Source organism: Terrapene carolina, unplaced genomic scaffold (genome assembly GCF_002925995.2).
Source record: "Terrapene carolina triunguis isolate 2854851 unplaced genomic scaffold, T_m_triunguis-2.0 Scaffold380, whole genome shotgun sequence".
Lineage (NCBI taxonomy): Eukaryota > Metazoa > Chordata > Testudines > Emydidae > Terrapene > Terrapene triunguis.
The window spans coordinates 833,388-847,711 of record NW_020664731.1 but is presented as its reverse complement, the minus strand read 5'-3'; the positions used below and the strand labels follow the sequence as shown (position 1 = coordinate 847,711).

The following is a 14,324-nucleotide window of genomic DNA, read 5'->3' as shown; positions in this document are numbered from 1 at the left end:
TGTTAGGCATTCCTTCAGACTTCTCGGTGAAGACCGAAACAAAGAAGCCATGAGGCAGGACCAAGTCCGGCGCAGTGCAGATGGAAGATCAGGGATGTGCTCACTTACCTGGGGGCCCGGGGGTGCCTGTCTCGCCTCGTTCACCCTTTTGTCCTGGGGGACCCTGGTAGCCTGACAAAAGAAAGCACCGGCATTAGTCTAACACTGCTCGGGCAATGGTGAAGTTGGAGGAGAGAGGCCGGAACTACAGCAGCTTTTAACTGCACCCACCACATGCACAGGGCGAAGGGTGGCATGCCTGGAGTAAATGCAGGCAAACGCTGATGGTAAGTGCGCTTGAACACCGGAAGGCAGCACACACCCGCACTAACACCTCCCATCAGAGGTGTGTGAGACTGCACAGCCCCTGCCTCGCGAGGTGACGCTACTTGGCCATATGCTAAAGCAACCATGCTGCACATTTCTACTGGCCAGCAAGAGATATGAAAACAAAATAGTCCCCTCCTGAGCTCTGGAAGAGGCAGAGTGGTTCACATGTACAGTCAACTCCCCAGGCAGCGAGAGAAACAACCGGGCAATGGAGTCAAAGAACAGAGCTCTCGTGGGGTCCAAGTGCTAATGCAGAAGACACACATGCTGGAAATGGGCTTCCTAGCTTCTTCCCGCCCAAACCAGAAGGTAATGGCAGGATCTCTCACCACACAAGAGCCATAGCCCTCCACTGAGAGCCAGCAGCAACAATCTGCATCTGCAGCTAGAATGACGGAGGCTAACTAGCATTATCCCTAACAGTGAGCAAGGGTGTGCTAGGCAGCTCCCCAGCCAGACCGACCACGGGAGGGAGTTTACCAAGTCATGTTAGTCAGGCCCTACCGGGGGGTAAGATGCCATAGCCAGGGGAGAGATACAGCCATCAGATCCTGGGTTACTCAGGAAGTAGGGTTTGTGGAAAGCTTTCCATCAAAACTGTTTTCGATGGAAACCTGGGTTTCTGAGGTCATGAAAGCTTTGCAGAAAGTGTCTGCATGCCATGGAAAATGTCAACTTCTCATCAAAACTCCCAAACGCATGAAAACTGGCATCTGAAATATTTCAACTTGGATATTTCAGTTTCCACTCAAAACATTTTGGGTTTCATCTCTTCACTGAAAAGCTGAAATTGCGATTAAAATGAAGGATTTGTTCCTCTTTGTAGGACCAGCCCCGTTCTTTGCCCAGCCTTATCAGCGAAGGTTACAGCATGGCACAACACAGTAATGAAGGGCTCCATTATCCCGTAGCCAGCTTAGACTTCCCATAGCACCCAGCACTGTAGAATCCAGGACAAGGGTAACCAGGCATTATAAACAAGCCCCCGGTTTGTATGTCTCCTGCTTGGGGCTTTCTAAAACCCCACCCTTCCTCACGGCCATGCTAAGATCTCCAAAGCCATTCAGGGCCGCACCATCACAAAAGGTTCATTGGAAAAGCTCTGATTTCCTTCCCCCGTTGCTGCAGAAAGCCCCAGCACTAGCATCATCCTTACCAGGCAATCCTGGAGGGCCGGGAGGGCCCGACTCACTAAATGCCTGAAAAGACAGAAATAGCATCGCTTTAAAACAAAGCACACTTCCCAGGCATTCTGCCCCGCTGCCCCAGGGCCTGGCACGTTCTACAGCCAAGGTCTCCCCAATGATGCTATGTTAGACCACGTGCGAAGCATGAGCACAGAACCTCCCCTCTTGCTGGGACTCTCCCTGCCAGCAAGCAGCGCTCACTGGTTCCTCTGCGTTTCCCGATGCAGACATGCTGACACACTAACCATCCACCCATTAGCGAGCGCCTTGATCGCAGGGAGTGGGCACAAGGCCACATGCTCCATCCGATAAAGTCCAAGATCCTGCCACCTGCACGGTCCCACACGCTGCGCGCAGTCCTGGTGAAGTCAGTGAGCTGTGGGGCTGCCCAGTGTGTGGGGGGCAGAATCTGGGCCTAGATTTCACTGTTGGGTTTCAGAACAGGGTTGGGTATTTGCTTACTCTGGGTTTAGGACTGCATGGTGCCTGCGAGGCTAAATCAATGACAGACTGGCATGAACGGGCACTGCCCAGCCCCGCACAGCCCCTGACCAACCCAGCCCTGGGGAAGGCTTTGCTCAGCCGCTAAAGGGGATGGCAGGCTCCATGCTCCCACCACCCTGTTGCTGGGCAGGCATGGGGGGTGCTTGGCTGGTCCTGGTTTCTAGGTGGATTTACCCTGAAGTTGTTGAGCAAGACAGAAATAAATGGGGGCTCCTGGGCCCCAGGACATGCAACTCACTGCTCTGGGGAGCTGGGCGCGGCACCGTCCGCACAGTGCTCTGGGAAAGAGGCTCTTTCTCTGGCTGGACGATAACGCGAGACAAGCTAGCTATTGGGCATGCGTCTTCCCAGTGTGCAGCACGCGCTCAGGCTGTCACCCTTCAACAGCTCCGAGCACACTACCCGCTAGCTGTGCTCATGGGATAAGTGCTCCTGGACATATCCGCCTGGTGAAAGCGCCCCTCTGTGCCCATCTGCGTGGGTGCCACCAAGCAAATAGGGGGCGGTAAACAGCGGGACCACTTTTCATGGCCCTGGCCATTATGTGACCCCTACCCCAGAGCATGGTGTGATGACGTGCCAGGACTGTTACTTACGTTATTGTCGTAGACGGACACTGCACTGCCAGGAGTGCCTGGGGGCCCGGGGGGACCCGGAGGACCCTGCAGAGAGAGGAAAGAGTTCACTGGGTTTCATAGAATCATAGAATATCAGGGTTGGAAGGGACCTCAGGAGGTCATCTAGTCCAACCCCCTGCTCAAAGCAGGACCAACCCCAACTAAATCATCCCAGCCAGGGCTTCGTCAAGCCTGACCTTAAAAACCTCTAAGGAAGGAGATTCCACCACTTCCTAGGGAACCCATTTCAGTGCTTCACCACCCTCCTACTGAAATAGTTTTCCCTAATATCCAACCTAAACCTCCCCCACTGCAACTTGAGACCATTACTCCGTGTTCTGTCATCTGCTTCCACTGACAACAGTCTAGATCCATCTTCTTTGGAAACGCTTTTCAGGTAGTTGAAAGCAGCTATCAAATCCCCCCTCATTCTTCTCTTCTGCAGACTAAATAATCCCAGTTCCCTCAGCCTCTCCTCATAAGTCATGTGCTCCAGCCCCCTAATCATCTTTGTTGCCTTCTGTTGGACTCCTTCCAATTTTTCCACATTCTTCTTGAAGTGTGGGGCCCAAAACTGGACACAGTACTCCAGATGAGGCCTCACCAATGCCGAATAGAGGGAAATGATCACGTCCCTCAATCTGCTGGCAATGCTCCTACTTATACAGCCCAAAATGCTGTTTGCCTTCTTGGCAACAAGGGCACACTGTTGACTCATATCCAGCTTCTCGACCACTGTAACCCCTAGGTCCTTTTCTGCAGAACTGCTGCCTAGCCATTCGGTCCCTAGTCTGTAGCAGTGCATGGGATTCTTCTGTCCTAAGTGCAGGAATCTACACTTGTCCTTGTTGAACCTCATCAGATTTCTTTTGGCCCAATCCTCTAATTTGTCTAGGTCCCTCTGTATCCTATCCCTACCCTCCAGCATATCTACCACTCCTCCCAGGTTAGTGTCATCTGCAAACTTGCTGAGGGTGCAGTCCACGCCATCCTCCAGATCATTAATGAAGATATTGAACAAAACCCTTGGGGCACTCCACTTGATACCGGCTGCCAACTAGACGTAGAGCTATTGATCACTACCCGTTGAGCTCGACGATCTAGCCAGCTTTCTATCCACCTTACAGTCCATTCATCCAGCCCATACTTCTTTAACTTGCCGGCAAGAATACTGTGGGAGACCGTATGAAAAGCTTTGCTAAAGTCAAGGAATAACACGTCCACTGCTTTCCCCTCATCCACAAAGCCAGTTATCTCATCATAGAAGGCAATTAGGTTAGTCAGGCATGACTTGCCCTTGGTGAATCCATGCTGACTGTTCCTGACCACTTTCCTCTCCTCTAAGTGCATCAGAATTGATTTCTTGAGGACTTGCTCCATGATTTTTCCAGGGACTGAGGTGAGGCTGACTGGCCTGTAGTTCCCCAGATCCTCCTCCTTCCCTTTTTTAAAGATGGGCATTACACATTAGACTTTTTCCAGTCATCCGGGACCTCCCCCGATCGCCATGAGTTTTCAAAGATAATGGCCAATGGCTCTGCAATCACATCCGCCAACTCTTTAGCACCCTCGGATGCAGCACATCTGGCCCCATGGATTTGTGCTCATCTAGCTTTTCTAAATAGTCTTGAACCACTTCTTTCTCCACAGAGGGCTGCTCACCTCCACCCCATGCTGTGGTGCCCAGTGCAGTAGTCTGGGAGCTGACCTTGTTAGTGAACACAGAGGCAAAAAAGCATTGAGTACATTCGCTTTTTCCGCATCCTCTGTCACTAGGTTGCCTCCCTCATTCAGTAAGGGGCCCACACTTTCCCTGACCTTCTTCTTGTTGCTAACATACTTGTAGAAAACCTTCTTGTTACTCTTAACATTCCTTGCTAGCTGCAACTCCAAGTGTGATTTGGCCTTCCTGATTTCACTCCTGCATGCCTGAGCAATATTTTTATACTCCTCCCTGGTCATTTGTCCAATCTTCCACTTCTTGTAAACTTCATTTTTGTGTTTAAGATCAGCAAGGATTTCACTGTTAAGCCAAGCTGGTCACCTACCATATTTACTATTCTTTCTACACATTGGGATGGTTTGTTCCTCCAACCTCAATAAGGATTCTTTAAAATACAGCCAGCTCTCCTGGACTCCTTTCTCCCTCATGTTATTCTCCCAGGGCATCCTGCCCATCAGTTCCCTGAGGGAGTCAAAGTCTGCTTTTCTGAAGTCCAGGGTCCGTATTTTGCTGCTCTCCTTTCTTCCTTGTGTCAGGATCCTGAACTCGACCATCTCATGGTCATTGCATCCCAGGTTCCCATCCACTTTTGCTTCCCCTACTAGTTCTTCCCGTTTGTGAGCAGCAGGTCTAGAAGAGCTCTGCCCCTAGTTGGTTCCTCCAGCACTTGCACCAGGAAATTGTCCCCTACACTTTCCAAAAACTTCCTGGATTGTCTGTGCACCGCTGTATTGCTCTGCCAGCAGATATCAGGGTGATTGAAGTCCCACATGAGAACCAGGGCCTGTGATCTAGTAACTTCTGTTAGTTGCCGGAAGAAAGCCTTGTCCACCTCATCCCCCTGGTCTGGTGGTCTATAGCAGACTCCCACCACGACATCACCCTTGTTGCTCACACTTCTAAACTTAATCCAGAGACTCTCAGGTTTTTCTGCAGTTTCATAGGAGCTCTGAGCAGTCATACTGCTCTCTTACATACAATGCAACTCTTCCACCTTTTCTGCCCTGCCTGTCCTTCCTGAACAGTTTATATCCATCCATGACAGTACTGCAGTCATGTGAGTTATCCCACCAGGTCTCTGTTATTCCAATCGCATCATAGTTCCTTGACTGTGGCAGGACTTCCAGTTCTCCCTTCACGAGGTTGGACTCATGCAGTCAGCCTGAGGGGCTTACTCCTCTGCAAACTAACCAAGACCCTCGCTGTGGGTCTCTGCCCAATACAGCTGTACGCAGACACCCACATCTCCGGAAGCACCTGGACACCTCTGCCCCTGAATGCCCAGAGACGCTGAAGACCTGGTTTTCAGAGGGGCTGCGCTAGGGTCACTGGGAGTGGCGGGGAGCTCAGTCCCTCTGAGAATCAGGCTCTTGGGGGGGGCGTGTCTCAAGTCAGGTACCCAAATCCCTAAGGCTGCCAACGTCAGCGCAGACTTACAGTCACAGCGCCTTCATCCACACTGCACCACAAACACGGGCATGGAGAAAGGCACCGGGGGTGGGGCTAGGAGAGGGAGAACGCACATGTTCGCTGGGCAATCAGCGCAGACACAGCAGCCAGTGTGGCTGAGGGGGACCAACTCTCTTGGATGGCCCACAGGAGAGGAAGGTCGAGGCTGGTGCCAACGGAGCAGAGCAAGGAGAAGCAGGGGTTGTGAGCCAGTGCATGGAGGCTTTTGAATATAGGCAGCAGCAGTGAACCCTGCCTGCCAGGCAGGCTGGAGATGGGCACAGCGTGGCCAGGAGCAGGGAAGCAGCCGCACAGGTGGAGCATGGTGGGGAGCTGGGCCTCGGGAAGCCAGAGCAGGTGGCAGTGGCAGCGAAGGGTGACCGAGGGTTTCAGTCGGCCATTGGCATTCATCACGGCTCCCTTCCCCCCTGCCCTCTGCTGGCACATGCCACGCAGCGCCCAGGAGCGTGTCGGTGAGGTGGGGACAGCAGCAGAGCGCCCGTGACTGATGGCTGTTTCCCTCAGGGCCCTCCGCTCCTGGAGCCTGCACAGGAGGAACTAGGCTGGGACAAGTGGGGATGGCTGCCCTGGCCTGCGCGCCTGTTTCCTCTAACAAAGCAAACCATGCTCCACGCCGACAACTTGGGCACAAGTGTGTTCCCGTCCCCCCAGCCCAGCCCTCTCCCCAGCGCCCAGGGCCGTCTCTAAGGACAGGGCGGATGTCCTGGCCGCCAACATCCAGGGGTCATCACCACAGCACAATCCGTCACCTCCACTCTGATTGGCTGGCTGTGGGGTTTTTGGGTGCTATGGGGGTCGGGGGACACTGAAAACTTTTTCCACCCTGGGCTGCTCCTGCCAGCATCCCTGCCCTCCGTCCACCCTCCAGCCCAACCCTCCCCTCTCACTCATTAAACCTGAGTGGTGCCTCTTCTCTATGCTATGGCAGTTGGCTCTCTGGGTAGAGACTCTCCCTCTACACAGCACCAGGGCAACGCAGCAGGCCATTGCCAAAGCCAGCTGCAGCACCTCCGGCATGCCATTGTCCTCAGGGGCACTCACCTGCAAGCCAAGCCCTCCGGGGTCCCCTTTCTCGCCCTTCAGCCCATTCATGCTGGGACGACCCTGTAGACAAACATCACGCCAAGGGTTCAGAATGCAGTAACTTATTGTAAACCCTGCTCAGTCCCACAGCTGACTCCAGCTGATGGCACACCACCACACACTGCACCCGAGGAGGGCTTTCTTAGGCAGCACTCCTTTCGCTAAATCAGAAGGGAAACTGCACCAGGGAGGGAGGGGAACATGGCCTCAATGAATTGGAGACGTTTGCGAGCCCCCAAGCTCTACCAGTTCATGTAGTTCTACTGACCAGTGCTGTGACCGTCCAGTTTGAGCTCCTGTACAGCACAGGCCAGAGACCTGCCCCACCGTCATTCCCAGAGCAGAGTTCTTAGAAAAACAGCTGACGTTGGTTTAAAAATGGTCAGTGATGGAGAATCCACCGCAACCCTTGGTAAATCGTTCCAATGGTTAATTACTATCACTGTTATACATGTACACCTTATTTCCAGTCTGAATTTATCTGGCTTCAACTTCCAGCCATGGGAGTGTGTTAGAGCTTTTCTCTGCTAGACTGAAGAGCCAGTTATGAAATATTTGTTCCCCATGTAGGCATTTATAGATCGTGATCAAGTCACCCCTTAACCTTCTCTTTGGTAAGCTACATAGATTAAGCTCCTTGCATCTATCGCTCTAAGGCAGGTTTTTGAATCTTTTAATCATTCTCACGGCTCTTCTCTGAACCCTCTCCAATTTATCAACGTCCTTCCTGAATTGTGGGCACCAGAACCGGACACGGGATTCCAGCACCGTTCGCACCAGTGCCAAATGCAGAGGCAAAATTACCTCTCTGCTCCCACTCAAGATTGCTCTGTTTATGCATCCCAGGATAGCAATTGCTCAGCTTGCTTGTGAGCATCTGGTGAAAACACAAGCACAGCAAGAGCTTTCCAACTGAGCAAGCTTGCAGCATCGCCAGTGTTCCCTATTAGCCTCAGCATGGGGGTGTCTCCACTTCCTTCAGCCAGGGAGGCAACGGGAGCAGTGCTGGCTAGGGAAAGGAGCACCAGACCCAGCTCACCCAGGGAACAAACCAGAGACGAGCGAAGAGAAGTTCTTACCGGTCTGCCAGGAAAGCCGATTTCCCCCTTCTGTCCAGGTCGTCCATGCGGGCCCTAAAAGGGAGAGCAGGAAAGGAATACACACTCAGTCTGCACACCCATGCAGGGACAACATGAGCAGAAACAAAGAGGTGCAGCTGGCTCTGTGCTGGACGACTAGCTACGAAGGACAAAGGACACTGGAGTGGAAAAGCCTGGCCATGCTTCATTCCGGTGTCCTCAGCATACACCTCCTGGCTCTGTGCATTCCTAAGTACATCAGAATGGCCATACTGGGTCACACTGATAGACTATTGGGCTGAATGTACTGTCTTCCAACCATGGCCAGAGCCAGGTGCTTCTGGCAGTCAGAGGTTTAGGGACACCCAGAGTATGGGGTCATGTCTCTGACCATCTTAACTAATAACCATTGACGGACCCATCCTCCATGAACTGATCTAGTTCTTTTGTGAACCCAGTTATACTTTTAGTCTTTACAACATCCCCTGGCAATGAGTTCCACAGGTTGACTGTGCATTGTGTGAAGAAGTACTGCCTTTTGTTTTAAACTTGCTGCCTATTAATTTCATTGGGTGACCCCTGGTTCTTGTGTTATGTGAAGGGGTAAATAACACTTCCCTATGCACTTTGTTCGCATCATTCATGATTTTATAGATCTCTGTCATATCCCCCACTTTAGTCATTTCTGAACAGTCCCAGTCTTTTTAACCTCTCCTCATATGGAAGCTGTTCCATACCCCTAGTCATGTCTGTCACCTTTCTCTGCACCTTTTCTAATTCTGATATCTTTTTTGAGATGGGGTGACCAGAACTGCACGCAGTATTCCAGGTGTGGGTGTACCATGGATTTATACAGTGGCATTTGGTGGAATCTCCTTCCTTAGAGGTTTTTAAAGTCAGGCTTGACGAAGCCCTGGCTGGGATGATTTAGTTGGGGATTGGTCCTGCTTTGAGCAGGGGGTTGGACTAGATGACCTCCTGAGGTCCCTTCCAACCCTGATATTCTATGATTATGACATTCTCTGTTTTATTATCTATCATTTTTCTAATGGTTCCTAATATTCTGTTATCTTTTTTTGACTGCCGCTGCACATTGAGTGGATGTTCTCGGAAAACTACCCACAATGACTCCAAGATCTCTTTCTTGAGTCGTAGCAGCTAATTTAGACCCCATCATTTTATATGTATAGTTGGGATTATTTTTTCTTATGTGCATTACTTTGCACTTATCAACATTGAATTTCACCTCCCATTTTGTCACCCAGTCAACCAGTTTTGTGAGATGCCTTTGTAACTCTTTGCAGTTTGCTTTGGACTTAACTATCTTGAGTAATTTTGTATCATTTGCCAATTTTGCCACCTCACTGTTTACCCCTTTTTCCAGATCACACATGAATATGTTGAATAGGGCTGGTCCCAGAACAGACCCCTGGGGGACACAACTACTTATCTCTCTCCATTCTGAAAACTGACCATTTATTCCTACCCTTTGGTTTCTATCTTTTAACCAGTTACCAATCCATGAGAGGACCTTCCCTCTTATCCCGTGACAGCTTACTTTGCTTAAGAGTCTTTGATGAGGGACCTTGTCACAGGCTTTCTGAAAATCTAAGTACACTATATCCACTGGATCCCCCTTGTCCACATGCTTGTTGACCCCCTCAAAGAATTCTAGTAGATTGGTGAGGCATGATTTCCCTTTACAAAAACCATGTTGACTCTTCCCCAACAAATTATGTTCATCTGTGTGTCTGACAATCTTGTTCTTTACTATAGTTTCAAACAATTTTCCAGGCTTGGGTGTGGGAATCTCTCTCACATCCTCTAGGGTGAAAATGTATGCAAATAATTTATTTAGCTTCTCCAAATAGCCTTGTCTTCCTTGAGTGCTCCTTTAGTCTCTCCATCACCTAGTGGCCTCACTGCCTATTTGGCAGGCCTCCTGTTTCTGATGTACTTAAAATTTTGTTGCTGTTAGTTTTTGTGTTCTTAGCTAGTTGCTCCTCAAATTCTTTCTTGGTCTGTCATATTATACTTTTACATCGGACGTACCAGAGTTTATGCTCTTTTCTATTTTCCTCACTAGGATCTGACTTCCAAATTTTAAAAAGATGCCTTTTTGCCTCTAGCCACCTCTAGCTCTCCTGTCCATGACAGCTGGGCCTTTCCTGCAGCTCAGATAGTGCACGTGAGTTGTGAGCATTGCTCAGCACCGATCCACAGACATCTGGGTTGGAGGCCACATGCCTGCTCCTGGCAATCGGACCCTGGCTATAGAGTCAGAAGGGCTCCAGAACAAGCTCTGGGGTTTGCCAAACCCTTGGCTCCTCTGGCTGACTGCCCCATGCGAGTGCTTGCTAATGAGCACCGCCCATTTGGGCTGGCGTTTCCGTTGCAGATCCAGCTTCGGTACCTCTCAAACCAGTTCTGAGCAAGACGAAAGGAGACTGCTCTTGGAGTATGAAGACCATCCCCCTGAACACACAATCTGTGTGCGCGACCCCCAGTTGTAGTGAACCCCTGGCACACAGAGGGCGTGAAAAGCCATCCCTCATTGACAGAATGTTAGAAAGATGTAGGTGCTAACTTACTGCTGGGCCCATGGGTCCCACCAGCCCCTGCTCACCCTGTGTGCAAAGAACAGGAAAAGAATTAGCATTAGGATGCACATGTGGCCATCCCACAGTCTCTTCCTGGGGCCATTTCTCCATCACCCCCATGCTGACGTTACCTCCCCATCTATGGGTGCCGCTGCTGTGCCGGCCATGTAGTCCCCAGCACCGCCCACGCTGAGCACAGCCTACTAACAGCAGGCAAGTGACTAGGAAGTGGCCTTTCCCAGTGCTCACGTACCACCAACACCCTGGGACATTTGGGCAATTGTGTCCATGTTGTCGACAACACACCCGATTGCCCTGCAACCTCCCTAACCATGAGCCAGCCTCAAACTCTCCTCGCTCCCGCAATGAGCTGACCTCCCTCGGCAGGTTCGGCCCTGGCAGCTGTGGGGGCCGAAGGGCAAGGACGGCTTGGTGCCCTGGCTGAGCATCGGAATGAGGTGTGTGTGTGTGGGGCGGGTGAGCATCGGAAGGAGATGGGCGCAGGGACAGAGCAATGTAGGCCAGTGCAGTGAGTCATGGCCAGTCGTTGCAGCCCCAATTCCCCAGGCTGGCATGGGGACTGGGTGTGAGCCCTCACTGCATCCCACGGCTGCTCAGTGTACACACTGCCCCCCAGAGGCAGATAAACCTTCATGCGAAGCGGCAGGTTGGCCCTGAGCAGGCCCTGCCCTGGAGCCAGCTACCCCCCACTTCCCAGGGCGTGGTGCTCCACCCTGCGCTGGGGCGCCCAACGCTGGGTGAGCACCCAAAGCAGGCCAGACGAGAGCCCGAGTCAGCGCGTGACCTTGTCTCCTTTCGTGCCAGCTGAGATGCCCGTCCCATCTGGGCCGATGGTCGCTCCAGGCTCTCCTTTCTCACCCTTCCAGCAGGAGATAAAACAACCAGGAGTCAGAAGAGAGACAACTCAGCCCTTGCCCAGACAACAGCTGCCTTCCCACGGCTCTCCGCGGCTGCCCAGGCGGCAAGGGAGAGCTGCTATCCGAGTCTCTCTAACACTTAAATACAAGCCCAGAGGGCTACGCTCTGGCTGTGGACTCACCCTGGATGGGGCGGTGCTCTGCCCAAGAGCAGACTGTGACCTAAGAGAGGTACGGCTGACAAATGGATGGGGACTTCTGTCCCTTTCCTTTGCTTCTCCGCCATCTCTCTGGGCTCCCAGCGTGGGAGAGCACAGCTTACCTTAGTAAAGTGTCATTGCAAAAGACTGGGGCTAATGAAAAATAATGGCACAAATTACTCATAGATTCTAAGGCTAGAAGAGACCACTGTCGTCATCCAGTCTGAGCTCCTGTACAGCACAGGCCAGAGACCTGCCCCACAATAATCCTTAGAGCAGAGTTTGTAGACAAACATCCAATCTGGATTTAAGAAGTGCCAGTGATGGAAAATTCATGGCCCTTGGTAAGCTGTTCCAATGGTTAATTGCTGTAATGGTTAAAAATGTACACCTTATTTCCCGTCTGAATTTGTCCGGCTTCAACTTCCAGCCATTGGATCCTGTTAGACCTTTCTTGGCTAGATTAATATTTGTTCCCCACGTCTTACGTTTTGTTCCCCAGGTAATCAAGTCACCCCTTAACCTTCTCTTTAAATTAACGAGATTGAGCTCCATGAGTCGATCACTATAAGGCAGGTTTTCTAATCTTTTAATCATTCTTGTGGCTCTTCTCTGACCCCTCTCCAATTTATCAACATCCTTCCTGAATTGTAGGCACCAGGCCTAGACACAGTATGGCAGCAGCACCAGTGCCAAATACAGAGGGAAAATAATCTCTCTGCTCCTACTCGAGATCCCAGCAACGCATAGCTGAGTTTTCTCAGCTTCATTGTGAGCACGAGGGGACAGAGCTAGCATGGGTAAGAGCTCCCTGAGCCAAGCTGGGGCTTCTCAAGGCATCATGGAAACCCCATGACTGGAGACATTTAAAACAACTCAACAAAAAGCAGCAGGGAGCAGTCCTGCAGCAGCAGTGGGGATGGAGGGATGGGATAAGCCAGAAGGTGATTTTACACCTGGCATTTCTCTCATTCAATTCGTTCCACTGGCAGAGAGTGTGACCGCTGGATTCCCTGGTACCAAGCTGCTGGAAGGAGCACAGCTGCTCTCCTATTACTCTCCTGGGATCTGGTGACATCTCACAGAGTGACGGCCGCCAGCATGGTGGCCTCAGGTGCCTGAACCAATATGAATTTCCACGCCCCACAGGGCTAAAGGAGTCTGAGGTCAGTGCTGTGACACGACTGTGTATGGTCCCTTCCACTATGAACTGGGAGCTGTCAGTGGGGCTGGGAGCCAGAGAGCAGGAACTTCGTAGACAGGGAACATCACATCGCCACAAATCAAAATCACCCATTGAGCACGGGGGACAGAGACAAGCAGACAGGCCGTCCTACCTTTAGTCCTGGAGTGCCTGGGAAACCTGGGTCTCCCGGGTCTCCTTTAGGTCCCACTGGGCCCTGCAAATGGAAGCAGGGAGGAATAGCCATGAAGACAGTGTAGTGATGCAGGACACTCCTTTACTTCCAGTACTGTGGGCTTCCCGCAGGGACGCGGGAACAGTTTGTATAGTGGGGGGGCTGAGAGCCACTGAACCAAACTGTAAACCCGGGATATGATGGAAACCACTTCAAGCCATTACCCCTAGTTCCAGCACCTATGACTTCTCTCAAGGTGGGCAGGCAGGGAGACTCCTTCCCAGGGGTTAGAAAGCTCAGGCCCACCAAAGGCGTTTGCAGCTTGCTTCACCAGCAGCCTGCTCGCTTTGGCAGGCAGGAGTTTGCACTTAATGTATTCGGCAAAAAAAAAAAAAAATGTATTACTGCAGGCAAATGTGCTGCGCCAGCTCAGCTTGTCTCGCACAGCCTGTGTAGCAAGCACGTCTCCACAGACAGTGTTTAAAAAACCTTAAAGCTCTTGAAAGTGACGGGAATCAAAATGAACCTCAGCTCTGGCCCATTCACAAGCAGGCCTCCACCAACGCCCCGCCCCACCATCTGACAGAGGTGGTGTCTCGTGGGTGCCATGTTAGAAAGAGTGAAGGGGCCAGATTCCCAGCCAGTGTACGCAGGCTTTGACTCCAATGGGGCTACACTGATTTACACCAGCTGGGGATCTGGCTCAGAGAGGAACTAAGCATTTAGCTCCAGGTCCAGGCTGTGCACAGCCCGGATTGGTGGGTGTCTGGATCTGGTTTAGGCTCCCACCGGGGACATGGGCTCCTCTGCACGGGGCTCAGATAGAACCCTGAGAATGGGAAAGCTGTCAGTAAAATCATAAAGCTACTCACTGGGAAGCCAGCATGGCCTTCTCTGCCCTGAGGAAAGAAACAGACACCTGTAAACTCTCTCCCCTCAGGTAAAACCGTTGATGCACAAAGGGGACTGCTGGGGCTGCTGGCTGGACAAATGACAGGGGGATGCTCAGGGCTACGTACCTCAGGGCCTGGCAAACTAGCTAATGCTTTCTGAAAAGGAAAAGATACACATTAGACCGCGGATCCTGGCTGCCTTCCTCCTGCCTCCCTCAGCGATGTCCAGAACTGACCTTCTGCCAAGGGGAGGGGCTGACCCAAAGCTCCCTGGGGTCATTAGGAAACTGCACAAACTTCAGCGGGCTTTGGCTCAGGCCCACTGCTCTGCTCGCTAAGGGCGATGTGCCCTCTCCCCAGCAC

At 51.8% G+C, this 14,324-nt stretch overlaps 1 protein-coding gene across 1 annotated transcript in view; it reads right to left on the bottom strand.

Moving 5' to 3' along the window:
* COL18A1 (collagen type XVIII alpha 1 chain) overlaps positions 1-14,324 on the bottom strand; it is a 120,672-nt gene that overhangs the window by 13,604 nt on the left and 92,744 nt on the right. Inside the window, exons 21-30 of the mRNA XM_029912933.1 lie at positions 14,088-14,117; positions 13,941-13,967; positions 13,048-13,110; positions 11,438-11,512; positions 10,624-10,659; positions 8,033-8,086; positions 6,912-6,974; positions 2,657-2,722; positions 1,526-1,568; positions 109-171 (exon numbers count right to left, since the gene is read on the bottom strand). Coding sequence (XP_029768793.1) covers positions 109-171; positions 1,526-1,568; positions 2,657-2,722; positions 6,912-6,974; positions 8,033-8,086; positions 10,624-10,659; positions 11,438-11,512; positions 13,048-13,110; positions 13,941-13,967; positions 14,088-14,117 — 520 coding nt within the window. The remainder of the gene's footprint in view (positions 1-108; positions 172-1,525; positions 1,569-2,656; positions 2,723-6,911; positions 6,975-8,032; positions 8,087-10,623; positions 10,660-11,437; positions 11,513-13,047; positions 13,111-13,940; positions 13,968-14,087; positions 14,118-14,324) is intronic.